Below are 25804 nucleotides of genomic sequence, written 5' to 3'. Positions count from 1 at the left end.
AATGCTATTGGTCTCTGACTAAAACAAGTAGTATTACTTAGCCCTTCTCTTGGCCATAGCATGTCATGCCGCCCAGAGATGGAACTACATGATAGGAAGCACTGAAGTGTGTGTTTACCACTAGCGAATATAGTCACAGCTTTCCGTGCTATGCTTTGATACCTTTCTCTTACTCTTAACAGTTCATCAGCTGTGGTTACTGTATGGGAATTTAATATAGCTGAGAAACCTTATTCCTTACTCAATTTCCATCCTGCATAAAATTCCTGTGTGAAATTCAGATATTTCAAATGGTGTCTTCATCCCAGATTGGGAGGAAACATTGAAATATATTTGTTCTGTGGAAGAAAAAAACTTCTGAAAAATTCTGATTGAGAAATGTTGAAATATTTCATTTTGACATTCCCAAATTGAAATGTTTTAGTTTTGGCTTCAGTATACATTAAGCTTGGCTGCCCCGCCCTACCCCCCAACAGCTGTTGTGGTGCCTCATGGGAGTTGTAGTTTGAGTCCCTGTCTGACTACAGCTCCTGTGATATATTGTCTGTGTGACTTTGATGATGTACGCTATTGCTTCAGTCAGAGCGGAGACCACGGTGCATCATGGGAGATGCTGGAGAAGTGAGGAATGGAGACACAGTGCACTCCAACTACTACCATGGCAGTTCAGGACCCAAAATAAAATGTTTAGATTTTTCCAAATCCAAAAAAGGGCAAAATCTTTTTTTGAACTTGTGAAAATTTTGCAGCAAATGCTTTTTCCATTAATACATAATGTTTCCAACCAGCTTTATTCCCTATCGGACTGTCAGGGTAATGTAAGGTCAATGAATAGAGTATGAAAATTTACAGTATTTCCACATAGACAGTAACTTGTCAAGTGGATGTCTCCCTATCTTTCTCCTTGTTTTGCATCAGAACTGGCTTGTGTCCAACTGCGAGGTTTTAACCAATACTCTGTGCTGGGTCAGGACCTGCCTTCTGTTCAGCCGACACTTCCCCTGCAAACAGAACTTCAAAACAAAAACCCCTCCCTGCTGGAGTAAAGTGAGGGGGCAGTGCCATTTTATAGTAATAATCTCACATTGTAACAGGAATGATCAGTTATTAAAACGAGCAAGTTCACATTAAATTCACAGCAGCACACTCCACTCCTCCATTATAGGTAATTACATGGGATTTTAAATATCTGATGCTAGCTGGCAGCATACAATACCCTGCAAGCAGCAGGCACTGATTTGTAATTTAATTATCATAAGCCATCCACCTGTTCTTTTGTCAAACTGGGAGCAGCATTTCTGTGCATTGGTTTTCCTTCCAGAAACTTGAATTAACCCTTTGAGAAAAGGCCAGTTTCCAGGGAACTAGCTGTTTTCCACGGAAATTGCAGGCCCACTGAAGGGCACAATGCTAGAAAGGAATGAGCATCTCTGGCTGCGGGCAGGAGAGTTGGAACTCTTGCGTGGTGTTCCCTGGCACCTCAATCTGCTCCACCACTTTCCCAGAAACCCTCCTGTATCACTGGCTTGCACTCGTGACATGATGTTTACGCTGGGAACCAGCAGTAAAAAGCAGTTCTCGTGAAGACTCCAAGTTCAATGTGTTCCCAGCTCTTTACTGGTTCTCATGTGATAGCAGTGATGCAGGCTCAAAATGGGAGTGAAATAGCCACATGAAGAATGTTCTAGTTGCAACACTTTGTGAAGAATTTGGAAGGGGCAAGGCTTGTGGGGAGGGCAGAAGGAAAAGGATGGTACAGAAGTGTATGGGATACTTTCTTATTAATTTATGGAGGCTGAATATGCAGGATCTTCTGCATGCTAATGGTTAATATGCAGTTATAGGGTAAAGTTTTCAAAGCACCTAAGGGACTTAGGCTCTTGATTCACTTTAGAAAATGGGACTCAGGAGCTTAATCCCTTCGTTGCTTTTGAAAGTTTTACCCTACATCTGTTTCCCTTAATTATTCTTGGTATTTTGTTTAGGTCTGACTGTGTGCAGGGAGTGAGTAGGTGAGCCTACACTCTGGTCACTCACGTGCTAGTTAGTGGCCCAATAGAAGCTGATTGGGGTAATTATTTGATCAGGCTGGTGGCCTAGGTGGGGTAAGAACTCAGCTGGTCCCCATCAGCCCAGGGTTGAGAAGAGGTACAAGAAAGAAGTGCAGCGAGGAGAGGGAGGATCAGGGCTAGCTGAATCTAGTCATAGAGAGGCCTCAAAGTAGCAAAGGAGATGAGATGACTCTTGGATTATGCAGCTGTTTCTCAAAGTTTTGTTTAAGCAAATTGCTCAGTATATTTATGGCATCAGTGTGGCTGGACGCGTTCCTTAAAAGGGGTGCATTAGAATTAGTAGAGGATAATGGATTGCTTGGGGTTTCAGTTGTCTGTGTGCCATGGCTTATGGCATTGGTTGGAATACTGTCTATTAGATTGATGGCTTTTTGCCAAAATGATTTGCATGGTGCCAGTTACTGTGTATGTTCCATAACTGCAGTATATGGAAAGTAAGTGTGGTGTGTGTGTGGGTGTGTGTATAAAGTGTTGCAGACATACCCCACAGAGGGAACAGAGACCAATTCTTGCCCGTTGTATATTTTGTAAATAATCGGTTTATGCCAGAATGAGAGTTTCTGAACTGTAAACTTTTGGAACAGTGTGTACACCAACAGCACACACCTGAACTCACCTTACAGTGGATTGTGGGGGGCGGTTCATCGCATCTGATTTTTAATGTCTTTCTTGAATTGACATAACTTTACTATTGTATATCACAATTTTAAAATAAAAGTGAGGTTTGAATTCCAAATGGGAAATGGAGAAAAGGGGGTTTTCAACAAAATCTTCCTCCAGTGCCAAAACTCTTGTGAAGTTATGACATGCTTAGTTTTCTGGTCTTACATCTGACTTTGTGAGAAGGTCAGTAGGTCCAAGTAGTTATATATTTTTTAAAAAAAATTGATTTTGTGTGTTACAGAATTACTGATCTCTTAGCTGAAAGCAAAATTTCACAATAGCACCACCTCCATCCACTTTGTGCCAAAGATTTCAAGAAGCCCTGTAGCTCTCCCCTAAGCCCTGACTGAAAGAAAATAGTGCCAAATAGTCTGGCCAAACTTTACAATGTTTGTCTCACTTTGGAGAAGTCATTTAACCCTTCTGTCCCATGATTTCCCCATTTGTAATATGGGGACTAGTTATACACCACCCCAATTTCCTGCCCAAAAAGACTGTTGTGAGCCTACCTCATGTTTCGAAAGCATTTTCAGATCTTCTGATGGAAAATGTTACAGTAGTGTAATATAATATTATTCTGAGGGTTTGGGGATGTGGACCAATGTTAATTAGAGACTAGGATAAGACCAACAGGTTTCTCTTTCCCCTATGGCCCCTGAAGGGATTTCAAATCAAATCTTTGAAGGTAAAAGTCTCATGCATCAGTGCAGTTTACTACCTTACCTGCCCCTTTTTTGGTGAATTGCTTGGAAACAGGTTGTTTCTCATGGGTTACTGATTGGGTGGAGGTTGGGGAGCTAATATTGACTAGTGATCTATAACTATATTAATACATGTGTGGTGTTTTCACAGCTGCTTATTGTTCTTGGTTTTTATCCTAGAAGTATCGCTATCAAGATGAGGATGCCCTGCATGATCATACCTTACCTCGTTTAACCCATGAAGTGAGAGGACCAGAACTTGTTCATGTGTCAGAAAAGAACTTATCTCAGATAGAAAATGTCCATGGATACGTCCTGCAATCACACATCTCTCCTTTGAAGGTAAGATGAATATTCATTATGGCTTTGGCCTTAAAACAGGTGAGATCACTTGTCCCATAGTTCTGGAGAAAGATCCTTTGTCCAATGGGCAAGTTGCTATTTGAAATGAAGTTTGATTGTTTTGTGGCATGTCTTTAAAGCTTGGTGGATATTGTAGAGTAAAAGGTTATTGCTTTGCTGGCACAGCTTTATATTAGATTTGAGAGAGCTTGGGGGGAAAATGTGTAATGACAAGCAAACCTTCTCTTTTTTATATAAAAGGGGATGACATTTTCCAAAATAGCAAGTTCTGGCATTGTTGTTTTGGCATGACAAACTTTCTCCCAAGGTACAGTAAGCATTGTAACTGTATAACCATTGATGAAGTACTGTTTTGCTTCTTATCCTAAGCCTGGTGGCAAGTTCCATGTACACTTTTCCATGAAGGAAGAATTTGTTTGCCACAGATCAAATTTTTATTGCTGCAGCACTTGTTGCTATCCATGTCTTTGTCATTGCATGCTTTGCGATACGTGTCAGACATATAAAAAATATGGAGATGCTTTATCAGGTTCATTTGGGTCCCCTAGCAATGCAAAAGCTGCTCATCTGTATGAGGGAGTTGACTTATTTTTCTTTGTCATCCCAAAAGAATCCCATATGACACACACTGTATGCTAAGAGATGAAAAGATGTAGTTTCTGTTTAAAAAAAAAAATGTGGTGCAAGCTTTAAAATGTTTGTAAAACTTCCCCAATACTTGTTAGGTTGATGAATATAGTTGCTTTCCTAGTGGTTATTACTCTCTGTTAGGACTAGGAAGAGAAAAGAAAGATGGTAGGCTCCTTAGTTAGAGGTGTTGATGTTCTGGTGGATTTGGTACAGGTGATGACTTTAGCAGTTTACAGGTGACAAATGACCTCCATGATACTGTGTTCGGATTATGGAAGGGAGGGAGGGCCAAGCAGTGATTACAGTACGGTGGCGAGTAAGAGGCTATTTTAAGATGTGTGTAGGTGGGGTTCAGGCAGGTGAAGCACCTTTCCTTCATAGATTGGCTTTGTGAACCCATCTTCATGCCTCTGGCCTGCTGAAGGTACTGCTTTTAGTTTTTGTTGTGTATAGGAATTAAGTAGTATCCCTATTAAATACTTCAGAAGCCCTCTAGTGGGTCTCTGTCTTATATTGCCAGTGCTAACAGTGTAGCAATATGTAGCTAGGCCTTTTATGTTAATGTGTCCATCGTAAACACAGGTTTATTTAGAGCCTGACTGCATTGGCACCCGCAGCAGTATGCACGTTGTGCGCTGTGCATACCACAGACAGTGGCAAGGAGGACAGCGCTGGCTGCCCCACTCCACTTAGATTTGGCCCTGCCAGCCATCCATTGTGACAGGAGTGGGGTGCAGCCAAAATTCAGTGAGTGGGATTGCGTGCTCTCCCCCCGATGCACCAGGTCACAATGACACTCATTCACAGCTCTGATTTTGGCTCCTCCATGCCCCCACATCAACACTGCTGTGGGACTAGCCCTGCATCAGAGTTCCCTCTTGGGAGCATTCCTGGCCTCACCCCTCTTCCAGCAGCCTGTCTCTCTCTGAGGGAAGAGAGGCGATACTGCACCTGAGCAAGCTGGGCTGGAAGGTGGGGGCTGAGCATGGCATGGATTTGATGGGACCAGTGGCTCCGTAGGGATTGACTGCACATACCATTGAATAAATTTCTGGGGATCCGTTGCCTGACTGTCTCTGTGGTTTCCTCCCATCCTTGAAGCTGTGTAGAGAACACAGACACAACAGTTTTTAGTACCCTGGGGGTGAGTTGTGAGGTGAGGAGTTCTGGCCTTTACAGTATCAGGGATGGCTATTTTTGTTTAAGGAAAGAAGATGACCTCTTGTAGACAAGGCAAAGAGACCGCCTTTATTTACCTTGGAGATGGAAACTTCCCTGTAAGGTCACCTGACCCAGGGCTGCTAATGTGGTGATTGTGGTAGGCAAGTTCAGTGCTGTGAGGTGGGTGGAGGAGGAGAGTAGTTCCAGATCTGTGGAGCTGCCCTTTAAAGCCTCTCAGCCCAGTTCCTACTGTGGTAGTGGAAAGCGCTTGCTACACAAAGGGAGTGCAGGAAGGAGAGGGGCTATGCGAAACTGCTTGTACACTCGTGTCAACTGCAAGTCTCCTATAATCCTGTTTAAGGGTCTCTGACTCTGTCCTCTCAGGGCTGCTCCTCACTATGGAGTCTCTCCTTTAGACTCTTTCCCCAGCTTCTCACTTATTCATGTACATCTGCATATGTCTCTTGCTGTTTTCTTTTGCTGGCTTCTAAACATTGGCTCCACTTTCCCTGCCTGTGTCAACCTGCGTCATCCCCTTAAGTGTAGGAAGGGTATGGAAGGGCAGAGTAAGTCATGGACCCATAGTACTCTGGTTCTTTGACAGGAATGTCTGACTGCTTCTTGCACTGAGTGTTGTTCCTCAGCACTGACTTGAAAGCCTATTCAAAAGCCTCTTCTCCTGTTGGGACCTGAATGCAGGAGTAGCATCATCTGCACAAGGAAAAGCTAAGCAGAGTAGCTCTTACTGTACTCTCTACTCCTGGGCTACAAGTTTTCTGTATTCAGATTAATTGAGTTTCATGATTTCTTCCAGGATGTGCTCTTCTTTCTCTTCCCTCCACCCTCGCCTGGTTCTCAAAGATGCAGCATATACAGTGTATCACTTATTTCTGGTGAGACTGACTAAATGTGATGGAGCACTCCCTCTTTCAACCTGAGATTGAGATCCATGTGTTTTCAACCAGTATGTGTGTGACAGGTGTCATCTTGGCTGATGAACTAGGGACCTCCAAATCTAAAAGCATGAACTGTCAATACTCTGTAGCAGGGGACTGTAACAACTCATACCCTTTTTGGATTGGCATGGAGAGGGACCTGAAGTGGGTTACATGCACTTCCAGAGAGGCAGTAAATATCCCTTTATAAAGGTCTGGAGGTGTAGATGTGACTATAGTATAAATGTACGTTTTCTCTCTCATAAGTGGTGGAAATGTTGAAATATTTCCTTACCAAGTAGAATTCCAAGTACTGGGGGTCTTAATACAGCCTGTCTATTGCTGTGTCAGGAGCAAGAAACTGCTGACAATTGCACTTGCATAAATCTGTCAGAAAATCCCACTGAGAGATGTTTTCACTGGAAAATTTGATCTGCCCTGACCCAGTTTTGTGAATGCAGGTCAGAATACTTGGTGCAAAGGAGAAACACGTAAAAGAATCACAAGTTTCACAACCACAAGTTTCCCTCGACCAGGTGGGGAGAAGGGATTTACATCTGACAAGCAATCCAAGTGGAATGCATGAAGCCCAGGCACTATGGTGGGTTGCTAGATAAAGAGTTAAATATTTGAATAGTCTTTAAATCATTCTCTAATTGGGATTTCACAGTGGGGTCTGTGGCCCCAGAATGATTTGACTGCCTCTGGTCAAATAAATCTTTCAAATAAAACATGTCTTTAAAGTGATAGAATGATTTGCACAGCTTATTTTCTTTTGAATGGAGAATCATGAATGATGTATGTGAAGTACATAGCAGATCTCATTCTGTGGTGAATGCAAGAAACTGGATTTTGTTATCATGGAATCAGGCCTTATTTTAAACTTTATATGTCGATTTTTTTGATAAGCTGGATGGAATGAGTTTGGAGAAGGAAGAAGCCTCTTCTTTGCACACATAACTTTTGTTGTTCTTTCGGGGAGGAAATCTGCCATGGTTCTACGAGCTGAAAATTGCCTCTTGCTGAAATATCCCTATGTGGTTTGTTTGAGCTCGACATTTAGTATTGAGCCTCTGTGCGCTTGATGCCAGATACTCAAAAGAGCTCAGCTATAATTTTGGCACCAAAATAAGTGGCCAGATCTGGGCCAGAAGTGTCCCAATAGTGGCTGCTGTGCACATCTGAAAAGCTGTCCCTTATTTAGGTGACTAAATGGAAACAAAGTTCTGTTTGAAAATCTGGTCCCAATTTTAAGTGCTGAACGCTTGGAAATTTTGGCCTTGAGCCCTTTTGAAAATCTGTCCCCCTAAAACACTGTTGTCAAGTGTGATGGAGGCTGTATTGGAACTTGGATAGGGTGTGAGACACTGATGCTCTCCACCCTTCAGTTGGGTATCATTCAAGTATCTAGGGTCTAGTTTGCATGAGCTGGGACATAATACGTGTTGGAAGAAAATAGAAAAGGGCAATACAAACAGTATGTTGAAAAGTCATAGCTTTTGCACAGCCCAGTAGCTCTGTCTATTTAAAGGTGCTTCCTTTACGTTTAACAATGCTTATTATGTTTTTGGGTATATAGTTTAATAATTATTTTAAGAATACTGCCAAAGCAATAAGAAATCCATGATGTGAACAGCTTTTATTGTCTACTCTTTACAAGGAAAATGCACCTTCAAGGAGTTCAGTTTACTTCCACTGTTTATCATTGTTCTCTCTCATTTCTTTGTGACTCTAGTTTAACTTCAGATTTTTAACATGGACTTGGCTCTTATCTTTGCCTGTAGAGTGTATTGTTCACCTATGCAATGCTATTAATATATTCAGCTAAAAAGCTGTGTTAAGAGTGCTAAGAAGGCACAGTGAATCCCTCAATAGTAAGAAAAGGACAATGTTTAAGATTGCCTGAGCAACTTTAATTCCGTTATAATGTAGAAGCTTAAAGGAGCTTCCACAAAACGCTTGCTTTGCCTCATTCACTGTGAACAGGCCACTTTTCTATATTGATATTACTGAAATGATTTTTGTATTACACTGGGTTTAGTAAATTGTGTTGATTCCCTAGCTTGTATTAGAAAAATGGAAAATGAAAAGGGTCTTGCTCAAAAATCCTCATCTTGTAGTTTTCTTCATTTGACACTAGATGGTGGAATTTGCTGGAAATCCTTTGGTCTGGGACAGCAGGCCTTCGGTAAGCGGTTATTGAGAAGGTTTTCAGCATATGGGTGGGAAGTGCTTACTTAATAGAAATGTAAGGAATGGTATGTAAAAGATTTATTGTACATAGTTACCTTTTGGATCCATGCTTTGCTGAGAAATCTCTTGGCTAAAACATACTTCACAACTGTATCTAGTATCCAGAGCTATACATTCTCTAACTGAAATGTCTCTCTCCCCCCTCCCTTTTTTTTTATTCCACCAGGAAATAGATCTAATAAGTGTTCATTAAATGAGAGAGAGAGTTCTTAAATCTGCTTTGAATTCTTCATATTGGCTGCTTTTGTTTTTTCTATCTCCCTTGCTTTTAATATGTGAGTAGCTCATTACAAATAAACTGAAAATCTTTGTTATATCTCATCAATTGTATGCATATTTTAGATGTCAGGTTTTCCCAGTCCTTCCCTTTGCTTCCTGTTTTAAAGCAAGAGCTGAGCATCACCTTCTGGTGGCATTTGATGCAGAAGACCGCATCCAAGCCCTGTGCTAGGATCCTTTCTGTAGAAAAGTTCAAATCCCTCTCCTTCTGTCTCTTCCTTGACAGTCTCACTTGCTGGAAGAGGAGGGGAACGACAACCTTAATGCACGTTTATTTATTTTTGGTGCAGGTGTGAGGTACTGTCTTCAGTCTTCAGGCATACTGTTGGGTAGCCAACCCTTCAGGATTGTCCTGGAGTCTCCAGGAATTGAAGATTAATCTTTACTTAAAGATTGTAATGTGATTAAACCTCCAGGAATATGTCCAACCAAAATTGTCCAGCCTACAGACATGGAGCACAGAGAACCCGGGGACAGTTGTAGCAATGAAGAAAGGGAAAAGGGGCCCTGATTGGAAGCAGTCCTAGAATTGTGTGGCTTGGGAACTGAGAGATCCAACTTTGATAGTTATTTAGAGGGCCCTGAAAACAGGGATAGAGGAAATGAGCCTGTAATTGTGAATTTGAGCAACAGGAGCAAGCTATTGACAGGCCAGGTGCTTCTCAAGAAGTGCTGCAGATAAGAGATTTGATGCTGCAACTGCTAGTAAGAGTCAATTCCCTCCTACATGGTCTGGTAGCAGCAGACTCTAATTCCACTGCCTACTTTCCCTTTGTGGTGGTAACAGGTAGAGCCCTGCACAGAACTAATGTAGAGCCCTGCAGTGGGACTGGGATCCCGAAGGTCCCGCAGTACCTGCTGCCTTATAGAGGGAGCAGGTGAGAGTGGTTATTTTGGGGTAGGACAGGAGTGGGATTAAAAATAGTCCTGCACAGGGCTCTGGTAACAGCCTTCTCATCCCTTGCTCCTTAGAGCCTGCTGCTACCACCAGGGAAGAGGTGAGGTCACTTGGCAGTGGTCATCCTGGGCCTTTTTACAAGTAACTGAACTATTGCTTCACTCCTGTCATTCACCCTGTCATTGGCAGTGGTCATCCTGGGCCTTTTTACAAGTAACTGAACTATTGCTTCACTCCTGTCATTCACCCTAGTAGCTGCAGGTCATTTCCCAAAATCACTTTAACAGTTATGGCAGAAAGTGGCCTAGAAATGCCCAGGAGTTGCTTAATTTCTTATTCAGATGTCAGTTTTGTCTGCTGTAGAGCATTTAATTGGAATATGAGCTCATTTTCACCCTTCAAAATCTGTTGTTTGGATAAATGGATACAGTTCTTGTACATTAATCACAGTACTTCAATTTAAGTGTCTTATGATTAAGTCATGTCTTGCAGAACGAGAAGTTCTGGTAGCAAATATAGGGAGAGAATAGTATAGAAAAAAATTTCATTTAGCTGGAAACATTCCTCTTATTCTCTCCAACGAGCTAGGCAGGCTTGCATTTGAGTCTGCAGTTGGGGCTGTAATTTTTGTAACGCTAACGAATGTTCCCTCTTACAAGTAGCATGGAAGAAATGATCAAATTTATCAGGGGCACATGCTTTTCCTCTTTGATTTTCAATAGCAAATTACAATTACGTAGCACCGCATATACTCTGGCACAAATTTATTTTATGTGTATGTTGCTAATCTTCTAGGACCGTTGCATGCTTAAAATTTGACCCTGTCTAAGCTGCCTCTTCGTAACATGTTCTATTGGATCTAAATGTCATAAATATGTTGATGACTTACTGTCCAGCTTAAATCTTCTTTGCTGAGCTGCCACATGTTAACAGTATCTTCACTCGATGGTGATACAGTTAAATCTTAATTATTCATCTTTGGTATCTGAAATTTAATTTCTTTCCCCTGAATCTCAAATTCATACGGAAATTGAAATTCATTTTTCTTCTTAGAGCGATTGCTCATGTCAATTGCATTGTAGGTGTGTGTGCTCGCCACGTGCACCAGTGCTGGAAGTTTCTTCCTCAGCGGTATACATAGGGGATTGTCTCTGGCGCCCTCTGGAGTGGCACTCGTATGTGCTGCTATAAGGGGCGCTGCTGGCTCCTCCCTCCCTCAGTTCCTACTTACTGTGTACTGGTGACCGTACTGGAATGTGTCCTTGCCTCAGCAAGCTTACTTCTTTCAACTGTGTCTAGTTGTGAACTCTTTCTGTATAGTTTAGTTTTATAGTTCCCTTAGTGTTGGAGTTAGTAATAGTTGGTTAGTCCTGATGGGAGTTAGCCTAGGGCTGGCCATGCCCCGGTCCCCAGGCTTCAAGCCTTGTGACTGCTGCAAGAAACCTATGACAGTCAGTGATCACCATAAGAGCGGTCTAAAGTACTTGGGGGAAACCCACATGAGTGACAAGCGTCGCATCTGTAAGAGCTTCAGGCCATGAACGAAAAAGAAGCGGGACATTGGTCTTTGAGCACCCTCACAGTGGCATCAGAGCCAACAAGATCGGACTCTGCTCCGAGCACTGCAGCCTCGGTGTGGAGCTCGCCGCTGGCACTGACCTCAGACCGGGGCCGATCCCCATCCTTGGTACCGGCTGAAAAGCAAAGAAAGGCTGGGAGAGGGCATTCTCCTGTGTCCCGTAAAGGGAAGGAGAGAGCCAGAGAAGAGCTAGGATTCACGAGGGGCAGCTCTTTCTCTCTGGTTGGTGGCCAGGCTCCAGAACCTACTGAGCTGTCGAGCCCCCTTCAAGACCCACCTGCCACCCCGGAGAGCAGTGCGGAGGCACTCGGCACCTCACAGTGCCATCCATGCCGGAAGCCTTTCAGGCCACTAAGGACAATCTGTCCCCTCTGATGCCATCCACACCAGCTACTGAGGTGCCCCGTGTCATAAATATAAAGGGAAGGGTAACAACCTTCCTGTATACAATACTATAAAATCCCTCTTGGCCAGAGGCACAAAATCCTTTTACCGGTAAAGCGTTAAGAAGCTCAGGTAACCTGGCTGACACCTGACCAAAAGGATGAATAAGGGGACAAGATGCTTTCAAATCCAGGGGGGTGAAGGTTTTAGTCTGTCTGTTCTGTGTGTTTGCCAGACACAGATCAAGGAAGCAAGCAATCCAACTCCATTAGAATTAGTAAGTACTAGCAAGGGAATGAGTTAACTTATTTTTGTTTTGGCTTGTGATTTTTTTCTGTGCTGAGAGGAAGGTGTATTCCTGGTTTTCTTTTTGTAACTTTAAAGTTTGGCCCAGAGGGAAATCCTCTGTGTTTTTTAATCTGATTGCCCTGTAAGATTATCTTCCATTCTAATTTTACAGAGGTGCTTCTTTTACCTTTTTTCTTTATAATAAAGTTCTGTTTCTTTTAGAATCTGATTGGGGTTTTTTTGTGTGTGTGTCCTAAAAAACCCCAAGGTTGGTCTGTGCTCATCTTGTTTATTCTCAAGCCTCCCCAGGAAAGGGGGTGCGGCGGCTTGGGGGGGATATTAGGGGGAGTAGGAACTCCAAGTGGTCCTTTCCCTGAGTTTGTCTAAATCATGTGGTGGTGGCAGTGTTACCTAATCCAAGGTACAAGGGAGAATTTGTGCCTTGGGGAGTTTTTAACCTAACCTGGTGGAAATAAGCTAAGGGGTCTTTCATGTGGGTCCCCACGTCTGTACCCTAGAGTTCAGAGTGGGGAGGGAACCCTGACACCCATTAAGGGGAAACCTGCTCTGGGTCCCTTACAGTGGTCTCCGTCAGTGCAGCACCACTCCCCACTGCAGAGGGTGTTCTGCCAGCACTCACCTGAACAGCGCCACCAGCCCCCGGATGCAGGTCAGCTGACCTGCCAGAGTTCCCAGTTGTCATAAATGTAAAGGGAAGGGTAAACCCCTTTGAAATCCCTCCTGGCCAGGGGAAAGCTCCTCTCACCTGTAAAGGGTTAAGAAGCTAAAGGTAACCTCGCTGGCACCTGACCAAAATGACCAATGAGGAGACAAGATACTTTCAAAAGCTGGGAGGAGGGAGAGAAACAAAGGGTCTGGGTCTGTCTATGTGCTGGTTTCTGCCGGGAGTAGACCAGGAATGGAGTCTTAGAACTTTTAGTAAGTAATCTAGCTAGGTATGTGTTAGATTATGATTTCTTTAAATGGCTGAGAAAAGAATTGTGCTGAATAGAATAACTATTTCTGTCTGTGTATCTTTTTTGTAACTTAAGGTTTTGCCTAGAGGGGTTCTCTATGTTTTTGAATCTAATTACCCTGTAAGATATCTACCATCCTGATTTTACAGGGGGGATTTCTTTATTTCTATTTACTTCTATTTTTATTAAGTCTTCTTGTAAGAAACTGAATGCTTTTTCATTGTTCTCAGATCCAAGGGTTTGGGTCTGTGGTCACCTATGCAAATTGGTGAGGCTTTTTGTCCAACATTTCCCAGGAAGGGGGGGGGTGCAAGTGTTGGGAGGATTGTTCATTGTTCTTAAGATCCAAGGGTCTGGGTCTGTAGTCACCTAGGCAAATTGGTGAGGCTTTTTACCAAACCTTGTCCAGGAAGTGGGGTGCAAGGTTTTGGGAAGTATTTTGGGGGGAAAGACGCGTCCAAACAGCTCTTCCCCAGTAACCAGTATTAGTTTGGTGGTGGTAGCGGCCAATCCACGGACAACGGGTGGAATATTTTGTACCTTGGGGAAGTTTTGCCCTAAGCTGGTAAAGATAAGCTTAGGAGGTTTTTCATGCAGGTCCACACATCTGTACCCTAGAGTTCAGAGTGGGGGAGGAACCTTGACACCAGTGTTGTTCCCAGTCTCTAGGCAGTGTTCACCGGGATCCTGGCGTTGATCGCCAGCTGTCTGGCACAGACCTTTGGAGGCGTATCACCAGTCCCCAGAGCCCTGATGCCTGGAGCATCCGAATCGGTCTCCAGGCTCGTGGCACCATTCCAGAAGGTTGGTATGCTGGTCCCCAGAGTCCCGTCTCCAGTTTGCCAGTATGGATCCCCATGGGTATGTTGATGGTAATAGGAATAGGATGAAATTTAATAGTGAGAAGTGTAAGGTCATGCATTTAGGGATTAATAACAAGAATTTTAGTTATAAGCTAGGGACGCATCAACTAGAAGTAACGGAGGAGGAAAAGGACCTTGGAGTATTGGTTGATCATAGGTTGACTATGAGCTGCCAATGTGATATGGCTGTGAAAAAAGCTAATGTCGTCTTGGGATGCATCAGGAGAGGTATTTCCAGTAGGGATAAGGAGGTTTTAGTACCGTTATATAAGGCACTGGTGAGACCTCACCTGGAATACTGTGTGCAGTTCTGGTCTCCCATGTTTAAGAAGGATGAATTCAAACTGGAACAGGTACAGAGAAGGGCTACTAGGATGATCCGAGGAATGGAAAACTTGTCTTATGAAAGGAGACTCAGGGAGCTTGGCTTGTTTAGCCTAACTAAAAGAAGGTTGAGGGGAGATATGATTGCTCTCTATAAATATATCAGAGGGATAAATACCAGAGAGGGAGAGGAATTATTTAAACTCCATACTAATGTGGACACAAGAACAAATGGATATAAACTGGCCACTAGGAAATTTAGATTAGAAATTAGACGAAGGTTTCTAACCATCAGAGGAGTGAAGTTTTGGAATAGCCTTCCGAGGGAAGTAGTGGGGGCAAAAGATCTATCTTGCTTTAAGATTAAACTCGATAAGTTTATGGAGGAGATGGTATGATGGGATAACATGGTTTTGGTAATTAAATATTCATGGTAAATAGGCCCAATGGCCTGTGATGGGTTTTTAGATGGGGTAAGATCCAAGTTACCCGGGAAAGAATTTTCTGTAGTATCTGGCTGATGAATCTTGCCCATATGCTCAGGGTTTAGCTGATCGCCATATTTGGGGTCGGGAAGGAATTTTCCTCCAGGGCAGATTGGAAGGCCCTGGAGGTTTTTCGCCTTCCTCTGTAGCATGGGGCACGGGTCACTTGCTGGAGGATTCTCTGCTCCTTGAGGTCTTCAAACTACAATTTGAGGACTTCAATAGCACAGATATAGGTGTGAGGTCTTTTTTAGGAGTGGTGGGTGAAATTCTGTGGCCTGCATTGTGCAGGAGGTCAGACTAGATGATCATAATGGTCCCTTCTGACCTAAATATCTATGAATCTATGGTCTCCAAGATGTTGATCCTTTCGCTCCTGGTTCATGGAGCGGCACCACTCTCATAGTGTGAGGCGTGGATCACTGGGGTACCATAGCCAATCTGTCGAACACAGCCACAGGTCACTGGAATCGCAGCAGCGAGAGACATTATCCTGGTACGACTCTCTCCACAGACCTCTGCTGTGGAGCTGATTGGAATGGGGTAGACAGGCAACATCAGTCCCGTCCTGGTCCCCCTGGCAAGCCTCCCCCTCCTCAGGCTCTAAAAGCTAGGAGGAAGACCTGCCTATGGGCCAAGGCCACCCGCAAGGGGCATCGGCATTTCCTTCTAGGCCCCTAGGGGGTGCATGGCCCCAGGGCCAATGGCCAACCCCCGGCACCTGTGGAACTCCTGAGTATTTCCCCAACCATCACAGGGGCATCGGTCAGTCTTAGGAGCATCAGAAAGATGCTCAGCCACAGTCTCCTGCCCGCCCCGACTTGGAAGTGGAGTCAGAGAGAGCTCCCCAGGGACAGCCATCTCCAACTGAGGTTCCCCTGGCAGAGATAGTGGAGTTACCAGGCCCACCGTTACTTGCCTGCTCATCATCTTCACCCGCCGAGACACTAGCAAGGCCCTCTCACACGGATGATGCAAAAGCCAACCACGAGCTTTTGAAGAGTGTTGCATTGAACCTTGGTCTGGAAGCCAAGGAGCTGGCAGAGCCCTCAGACTCCCTGTTTGGTGCAGCAGCCCCCTCGAAGGTGGCATTACCAATACACGAGGGAGTTGTGAAACTAATCAAAGCCCTTTGGCAAACCGCCTCTTCCCTGCCACCCCATCTTTAAGCAGGCAGAGCAGAAGTACTATGTCCCTGCTAAGGGGTTTGAATACCTGTACACACACCCTGCCCCAAGCTCACTGATGGTGTCAATGGCCAATGAGGGTGATAGACAGGACCAACTGGGATAGACCCCGAAGAATAAGGAGGTGAAGAGGATGGATCTTTTCGATAGAAAGATTTATTCTGCAGCCACCCTCCAGCTAAGAGTTGCCAACCATCAGGCCTTACTTGGCTTAACGTCTGGCAGTCCATGCCAAGTTCGCGGAGTCACTACCTGAGGAGCCAAGGAAGGAATTCCTGGTTATTCTGGAGGAGGGCAGAGCAGTAGCCAGTGCAGCACTCCAAGCGGCCTCAGATATGGCGGATTCCACAGCCTGGTCTATGGTCAGCCTGGTCAGCCATTTCAATGAGGCGGGCGTCCTGGTTGCAGTTTTCAGGCTTGTTGGCAGAGATTCAGCAATCCATCTAGGACTTCCCCTTTGACAGCTTGGCACTGTTCGCAGAATAGACGGACAGCAAGTTGCATGGCCTAAAAGACTCTAGGCCACCTCATGCTCGCTGGGCCTGTACATCGTGGCGCCCACGAGGAAGCGGTTCAAGCCACAACAGTCCCACAGGTTTGGGGCCCTTCCCATTCAGAGCCCTTCTGTAAGAAGGGCAGAGGCTACGAGCACCAGCGTGGCCATTAGCCCGCCTCCTCAGCTCACTTGAGCTCTAGCCACTTCCAAACTGGGTAATAAACAGGCATTTTTGAGGGTGCGCTTAAGGGCGACCTTCTAGCCTGTGTCCTGGATCCAACATCCCTGTTTTTTTTCCAACTGCCTGTCTCCCTTCCTCCCTGCCTGGGCCTCTATAACATCGGACAAGTGAGTCCTCAGTACAGTCGCAGGGAGTTATACCCTCCAGTTTATTTCTGTCCCCCCTCCCCTTCTACCCTACCTCCCCATCCCCCTTCAGGGACCCTTCTCACAAGCATCTTCTTACTCAGGAGGTGCAGGACTTTCTGTAGGTGGGAGCGGTAGAGGAAGTTCCTCTGCACTTAAGGGGAAAGGGTTTAACTCTCGCTGTTTTTTGATCCCATAGCCAAAGGGGTCTATGCCCCGTCCTTGACCTGCGGGGTTTCAACAAGTATCTCAAGAAATTGAAGTTCTGCATGGTCTGCCTGGCCTCCTGGAACCAGGGAAGGTATGTTGGAGACTGGTACACCGCCCTCGACCTGAAGGATGCTTACTTTCACATATCAATATTTCAGGGGCACAGATGGTTCCTACATTTCGTAGTTGGGATCTCCCACTACCAGTTCGCTGTGCTCCCCTTTAGTCTAGCAACGGTACCAGGGGTATTCACAAAGTGCATGTCTGTGGTAGCAGTCTACCTCAGACATCAAGGTATCCAGATCTACCTGTACCTTGATGACTGGCTCATCAAGGGGCGCTCCAGGTCCCAAGTTCAGCGCAGTGTCGAAGTTGCAGGGTGCTTCACAAGTTCTAAGCCTGTTGATAAATGAAAAACATCAAAGTTAATCCCGGTTCAAAGGATAGAATTTGTCGGAGCGGTACTTGACTCTATCCAAGACAGAGCATTCCTGCTGGAGACCAGGTTCAGGGCAATGGCAGATTTGAATGGCCCATCATCTCACCACAGCTCGGGTCTGCCTCAGACTATTGGGGCGCATGGCAGCTTGCACGTAAATTGTCCATCATGTGAGACTCAGGCTGCATCACTCCAGATGTGGCTTGTGTTGGTCTACTGCATGTCCAGACATCATTTAGACAAGACTGTCATGATCCCACTGCAGGTACTTACCTCCCTGCACTGGTGGTCAGATCCAACTCTGGTAAAAGAAGGTGTGCCGTTCATGACCCCACAACCCATGGTCTCCCTGATTTCAGAAGTGTCCGACCTTGGTTGGGGAGCGCATCTCGGTGCACTGCAGAATCAGGGATTATGGTCTCGGGAGGAACTCACGTTATGTATAAATGTCGGAGAACTCAGAGCCATCTGCCTGGCTTGTGGTGTCTTCATTCCGCAACTGTCTGGTCGGGTGGTGCAGGTGTTGATGGACAACACGGCCTCCATGTTCTATGTCAGCAGGCAGGGGGAAACTTGTTCATCGGCTCTGTGTCAAGAAGCCCTCCATCTATGGGACTTCTGCATTCAGCATGCAATCCACCTGCAAGTCTCACACCTCCCTGGCATCAGGAACACGATGGTGGATCACCTCAGCAGGTCCTTCTTCTCTCACCACAAGTGGTCCCTTCACTTGTAGGTCATCAGGATGCTCTTCCAGAAGTGGGGAGCTCCCCAAGTGGACCTGTTTGCCACCAGGAAGTGTCATCAGTTCTGCTCTCTGCAAGGTCTCGGCAGAGGCTCACTTTCCGATGCCTCTCTTCTGTCGTCATTGGCAGACCTGATGTACCCCTTCCTGCCAATTCCACTCATCGGCAACGTTCTCTTGAAGATCAAGAGGGACAAGGCACGGGTCATTATGATCGACCTGGCATGGTCACGCCAGCATTGGTTTGGCATGCTCATGGATCTGGCCGTAGCAGCCCTGTGGCCACTTCCCAGCTGCCCGGACCTACTCTCCCAGGATCACGGTCGGCTCCTGCACCCGAACCTCGCCTCTCTCCACCTCATAGCTGAACCTAGAGGAATGAACCTGCTTTAGTCAGATACAGCAGGTTCTCTAGGAGAGCAGAAAGCCTTCCACCACAGTGACTTACCTGGCAATGTGGAAGTGTTTCTCCTGCTGAGCGTCGAAGCAGAATATCTCCCCGACCCAGTCATCCCTGCAGTCCATTCTGGATTACCTGTTTCACTTGAAGGACCAGGGTCTCGCCTTTTCCTCGATCAAGGTGCACCTGGCAGCCATATCAGCCTTCCATCCCTGCATCCAGGGTAGCTCTGTATTCTCACATGAGATGACGATCAGGTTCCTGAGAGGCCTTGAAAGACTCTTTTTGCTGATCCAGGGCCCGGTTCCCCAATGGTACCTTAACCTGGTCCTCTCCAGGCTCATGAGTCCACCCTTTGAGCCTTTGGCTTCTTGTTCCCTCTCCCACCTGTCATGGAAGGTTGCATTCTTATGCATGGATGAATAAATTGGCTGCATATGATTTAATCTGGTGTCCATTTTTTTTACCCACACTCAAATTTAGTCAAAAGTCTGGCAACAGGTGATTATCTATCTCTGTGTGAGGTATTTTTAGTCCAAGGATGGATTAGCAGGGTAGCGGTGATCTCCATAATAAGGCCTTTGATCTCTGTCCTGATAACTTCCTAGCTCTGCATTTTGTTTTTCCTTTTCTTTTTAATATACAGTCATTGACAAAGTGCTGTGGTTGCATACATCTTGGAGTCTGCATCTGTTAATGCAACTTCATTGAATATTCAGTATTTTGCTTCATTAAATAGGATAAAAGACTCTTTTTTTACCAGTTTCAATGTACCTCCTTTCCTTTATCTTCTACTGTACTGGGGATATGTGTATATCATCTATCTATATCTTTGACCTATGTCTTTTAAATATAAAAATCCAAGCAAATTGTATTTAACCCCCCCCACCCCACAGATGGGTTCAAGCTTATTTTGCTTTTGAGAACAGAAGTAGCTCGGAATGTTTTACATTTTGTTTCAAGGCAAGATGAACAGCTAGCTAGTAAATCAAGTCAATAGTATGGTGTATAAAACCTCTCTCACTCAATTAGCTTAATGTGGGTAGGAGTATTTCCAAGTTTTGCAAACCCTGTTTTATTAATTCTCTGAACAGAGCACTATAGAAAGTGGTGCTAAATCTTGATGTCCTTGTCCTACTGAGGAATAGCTGGTATTTTCCATTACTGTTTCTGATGTAGTCCCCTATTTCATGCATTTGATTTTTGTCCTGGATTATTGAATAATGGCGTCTCGCATGAATTATGTTGTACAGACAGTGTCTTGTTATCTTTCCAGCTTCTGACAGAGTTAAAAAGAAACCTAATAAAATTGCTTCTGTCAGTGGATGATTTAATTGGCAAAACCTCAGCAATTTAAGGTAAACCACAGGAATTGTAGCTGGTTTTTCTGCAAAATAAATGATGGTTTATGATGGGCAATAGCAAAGCAAATTCTGACAGTTTCAGAATACTACTAGTCCATCATATGTTGTAAGATTTGCCTGAAGAATTGATAAAGGAATTTTTCATTTTCAGCTGTGAGGAAAATACTTTCAGGTTATGGATACTATTCATTTTATAAAGGGTATTCCAAGTATTACAGATCTTTTCAGATATTGATTTAAACAGACACAGTTTCAGGAGATTTGTTCACTGTTCGTTCTTCTGGGTACTGTATTTATTAGGATTAATTAGCTGTGCTACTTTGTTTTGTCAGATTTGATTTATCTTTTTAAGGATATTCAGAGTCTGTTCATCAGGAGAGTGAGTTTGTGTGTGTATGGGGGTGGGGGGGTGAGAAAACCTGGATTTGTGCTGGAAATGGCCCACCTTGATTATCATGCACATTGTAGGGAGAGTGGTCACTTTGGATGAGCTATTACCAGCAGGATAGTGAGTTTGTGTGTGTGGTTTTTGGGAGGGGGGTGAGGGGGTGAGAGAACCTGGATTTGTGCAGGAAATGGCCCAACTTGATTATCATGCACATTGTGTAGAGAGTTGTCACTTTGGATGGGCTATCACCAGCAGGAGAGTGAATTTGTGTGTGGGGGGGTGGAGGGTGAGAAAACCTGGATTTGTGCTGGAAATGGCCCAACTTGATGATCACTTTAGATAAGCTATTACCAGCAGGACAGTGGGGTGGGAGGAGGTATTGTTTCATATTCTCTGTGTGTATATAAAGTCTGCTGCAGTTTCCACGGTATGCATCCGATGAAGTGAGCTGTAGCTGACGAAAGCTCATGCTCAAATAAATTGGTTAGTCTCTAAGGTGCCACAAGTACTCCTTTTCTTTTTGCGAATACAGACTAACACGGCTGTTACTCTGAAACCTGTCAAAAATGTTCTTTGATTCCCAATGTAAAATACAATTTGAAGAAAGGATAGAACAAACTATAACAAACTAGAATTCCTATGATTCCTGAGGGGCACAACACAGTTGCCTCCCATATGTAAAGAACCATTTAATTGAGCAATAGACTGCTCAATATTTATGTTAGTTCCTCTTTTGTTTCCAAGCACTCCCTCATCAACTTTCTACTTTTCATGGTGCTTACTTTAATCATACAGTTGTAATGAATCCATCCGGAGCTTGGGCTACAACTCTCATCCTTTAGTTCTTAAAAGCACAGCTATCTACACTTGAGCTACAAGAGATCCTTTTGCTGGCCAGTGTTCAAAACTGAATTTGAGAACCCATCTAAATAATTGCTTCAGGCATTATTGTTCTGTTCTATCTGACCATTGTGGATGCAGCTCAGTTGTGTTTCTTGAAATGCTTCTCAAGATGCGAGTTTCACAAAGGTTTCAAAAACTAGGCAGTTTCTCTGTGTAGTTGGGGTCTTTAAAATGTATATATTTGACCTTATTATTCAATCAACTGTCCATTTAATAACACTTCAAAAAGTTAACTTATTGCTGGAGCTGGTAGAATAGTAAATTATATATTTGACTTCCACTGATACTCGTGTAGTATATTTATTGAATAATATTTGACCATCTATAGAGCTGGTTGAGGATCACAAAATATTTATCATAAATTTGACATACTGGTGAAATTAATCTGATAACATCTTTGCCAACATCGTATTATGTGATTAGCTCTACTCTTTCCTGACATTTTACTTTATTTTTTCTTCCTGTCTCCACTGTATTCCACTCTTTTTCTCTTAAATCATGATGCATTCTTTTCCAAATTGTCTTCAATGTAGGGTGACCAGATGTCCCGATTTTATAGACAGTCACGATTTCTGGGTCCTTTCTTTTTTTTAATATAGGCTCCTATGAACCCCCCCACCCCCATCCTGATTTTTCACACTTGCTGTCTGGTCACCCTACTTCAATGTCCCATTTCTGTCCCCCACACTCCCCCTCACCCCTCCTCTCCATTGCCCTGCCCCACAGCCATTGGTGGATCCACACACAGACCTTGGCAAGTTTACTAGCCACCCAATAATCACAACTAGCCAAAGACAGACACACAGAGTTAGGAGTTGTAGTTATTCAGAAAAACTGTACTTTACCCATCCCTGCACGTTCTGGCTGATACGAGAGGATATTTCAGCAACTCTACCCTTCCCACAGCCTTCGTGTTTTTGTTCGTCTCTCCGGTGCCTGTCTCTCCTGTTGCTCTTTTTTCACCTAAGCTGCAACAAAGTAAAATAGACCTGATTCTTTCCAGTCTCCCAGCTTTACCCTAGAAAACGGGTCCATTTTCACTCTGCTGCTGCGTATGGAAGCTCTGAGCAGCAGAAGAGGCAATGGCGTTGGCAGACTCAAGCAAACAGTACTTCACTGGTTTTCTTGTTTGTGCTTGGAAGATGTCTTTTACAACCGTAAGAGCTAGAAATTAATGGCATTCGCCAAGGAAAGCTTCCTACCTGTTGTGAGTGAACTTTTCAAGGCCTAGCTGTCACTATAGTTTATAATGAACACACATACTGTACTTCTGCTTTGGATTTGAAAAGTCCTCAGTAGTTGACTTTGTGACTTCAAACTTAAGTCAATTAGCAAGTTCTAATGATTATTTTAATAAAACATTTATCACTGATCGCACTAAGGTGGAAAGGCTGATGACAGTAATGTTGTTTTCAACACACAAACAAGTTTCCACTTTAAAGTCCGTCAGAAATCATGTCTTTGATCAATAGGTAATCTGATCACAAGCAGAAAGCCAAAACGCATAGTGAGGGTAAATGGTGATAAGTGATATTAATTATTGGGAAGTGGCCAAAATTACAAAATTAGTGAGTGGTGTACTAGTAGTGGGATTTTCAGTGAGCAGGCTTTGAAGACCATATTCTCTTCTGATTTCAAGACTTAAACTGCTGCTGTTCTTTCTAGCAGTTTTTGTAAGCTGTTGGTGCTCTCCTGCTATTTTGCTGGCAAACTTCTTGTGCAGATCTGAGCTGAATTAGAGGCTGTGGCTGAAAGTCTCTCCTCCTCAAAAGTAAATTTGGATTTTAAATTGAATAGCTGATGGCATGTAGCCTTAGTTCCTTCTCTAAAGAGCCTTACTAGTCTTAAGGAATCCTCAACATGTCAGTGTCCATTAAGGCAAATGAAAAGGAGTGGAATAAGTTGCTGACAAGGCTTGTTCTGCAGACATCAATCTTGGCTAATAGGGATCATCATGAAAGACCTTCTGAAAATCAGGTCCAAGGTGTATCAAGTTGGGCACCCCGAAACAGGTGGCCACTTCTCAAAATTTAGACCATTGTGGTTAAAGCAGAGGGACTGGGAGTTGAGAGGACTAGATTTTAATCCTGCTTTGTCACGATGGCCTCACTTATGCCATGAAACTGAACCATTTCTGTCAGTGGATCTCACCTCACCACCGTGGCGCCTTCTGGTGGTCACTCTGGGAATTAGCTCTTTTTGCAGGGCGCCCTCCTCCAGTGGTGTCTTGCCTGCCATCACTTCTGCTCTGGATCTGCGTTGCCTCAAGGATTGCAGCATCCTCTTCAGGACACAGCCCTCCGGCCGTGCCCCATTCTGTTCCCCCCTCTCTTCCAGGGGAGCAGGAGTCCTCTTACCAGCCACTCATCTCCGTGGCCGACTGCAGCCCAAGGATCTAGCCACTCCCCTCAGTGGCAAGTGTGGGCAAAGGGGAAGGGGGAGACCCGGGCCCTCCCGCTACTCTGTTCCCAACCCAGGGACCCTCTAGGCGGCAGCCACGCACTGCATCTCCTTCAACCCCCACCATCTGTTTCCCTGGGCAACTTCCCCATACCCCTAGCACCTTCTCTGCCCCTATATCCGGGCTTCAGTCTTTCAGCCAGTCAGCTCCCTCTCGCTTCCCTGGCCTGGCCTGGCCTGGCCTGGCCTGGCCTGGCCTGGCCTTGCTCTGTCTAGGGTGCTGGCGGTTCCCTCAGCCCTTCAGGGACCCAGTCCTTTCTCCCTGGGCTCCCAAGAGGGAACTGACTCCTCTGCCCTGCAGCTCTCTTTATATATGGGCCTGCTCTGCCCTGATTGGCTGCTTCTTGCAGCCCCATGCTGATTAGCTGTCTTCTGTGTAGCCTCCGAGGGCTGTTTTTAACCCTTTCTCCACCAGTGTGGAGCAGACACCCCATCACACACAGCAACAGAGCAGAACATAGTTGAACTGCAAACAATGATGTGGACAAACTGTGTTCAACACCTTTCTCAGCAGCTGTGGTTTAAATCCTGCTGAAACTGTGTTGAACACAGCTTGTCATTGTCTCCACCATGTTCTGCCAGATTTAGTTCTGACACTCATGGACACCGTGGTTCAGTGTCATAAGTTAGGTGTTAGGTGAGGTCTTTGTGACCAGGGATAAATCACATAACTTCCCTCTGCTTCCAGTGCCCAATGTGTAGAAAGGGGTAAAAATCCCCTCCTTCATAACGGGTTTTGAGCTGCTCTAATGAAAGGTGCTGTCTAAGTACAAACCACAATTATTGATATTTGACCATTATGTGACTGAGATAGTATTGGCAAATCTACATTTGATACTACTATAAATTCTGAATGTTGAAATTCTTTTTGTTTCTCTTTAGTCCTTAACCTGCTGGTAGTTTCCAGACTGTCAGTCAAATGAATGCTGGAGCGGGGGAGATGTTTAGGGGAAGTACACCTTTTATTGAAGAGACCCACAAGAAAACTGAGTCTTTTTCATACTATAGTTACAAAGGAGCAGAATAAATACAGATTTACCTGCCAAACCCAGAATGTCTTAAATACTTATATATATATATATATATATATATATATATATATATGACCAGCACATAGTCATTCAGGTTAAGTGATATATATTTAAGAGCTTGCCATAACTTTTAGGACTAATGTAATATAAATGCTTTGTCACAGATTAACAAAAGCAGGGCATTAAAGTTTGACACCCTATCCTTTGATGCCCTGCTGTCTTACCACAATGAACTGAATCAATGATTGAGTTTCTGGGCCACATCTTGAACTGCTGTAAATTGGTCTTACTCCATTGGATTTATGCTGATTTACACAGGCAGAGGAACTGACCTTGACTTACTTCTTTACTTGCTCCTTCCCCATCACTTGGTACATCTGCAATGTTGTTGTTTAAACTTATTTCTTCTGACAGTATGTTAATACTAAAGGTGAATAAAACTAGAGTGTGTATCTCAGCAGGCATTGAGATCAAGGCTCATCTTTTTTAATGCAAAGTTATAACAATATCAATATAGATTTTTCTGGCAACTAAGAAACCATTAGATAAGCTATTACCAGCAGGACAGTGGGGTGGGAGGAGGTATTGTTTCATATTCTCTGTGTATATATAAAGTCTGCTGCAGTTTCCACGATATGCATCTGATGAAGTGAGCTGTAGCTCACGAAAGCTTATGCTCTAATAAATTGGTTAGTCTCTAAGGTGCCACAAGTACTCCTTTTTTTTTATTATTTTTATTTTTACCTGAGTTATTCGATTAAGAAGAACTTGCTCATAATTTAGTGCTGCAGCTGTAGCAGAGCCATTGCTGAAAGATTTTAAGTAGGTGAGATGCTAATTAAATTCTACTCAATTTTAGCTTAGAATTCAGAACCAGGTTGCACACATCTAGTAACCATTTTTTGCTCTCTCGCAGAGGATTAGGATGGGAGAAACTGATAGAAATATCAACCTCCAAAT

At 44.2% G+C, this 25804-nt stretch overlaps 1 protein-coding gene across 14 annotated transcripts in view; it reads left to right on the top strand.

Annotated features, from left to right (window-relative positions):
* DLG2 (discs large MAGUK scaffold protein 2) overlaps nt 1-25804 on the top strand; it is a 1493215-nt gene that overhangs the window by 693289 nt on the left and 774122 nt on the right. For 12 of the 14 annotated variants that reach the window (XM_073336081.1, XM_073336168.1, XM_073336158.1 and 9 more), the window contains one exon: nt 3617-3778. In XM_073336081.1, the coding sequence (XP_073192182.1) occupies nt 3617-3778 (162 nt within the window). The remainder of the gene's footprint in view (nt 1-3616; nt 3779-25804) is intronic. The other 2 variants (XM_073336088.1, XM_073336128.1) reach the window with 1 other exon arrangement.

The sequence above is a fragment of the Lepidochelys kempii genome, chromosome 1, assembly GCF_965140265.1.
Source record: "Lepidochelys kempii isolate rLepKem1 chromosome 1, rLepKem1.hap2, whole genome shotgun sequence".
Taxonomy (NCBI): domain Eukaryota; kingdom Metazoa; phylum Chordata; order Testudines; family Cheloniidae; genus Lepidochelys; species Lepidochelys kempii.
The sequence above is the reverse complement of the archived record's forward strand: the minus strand, read 5'-3'. Positions and strand labels throughout refer to the sequence as shown.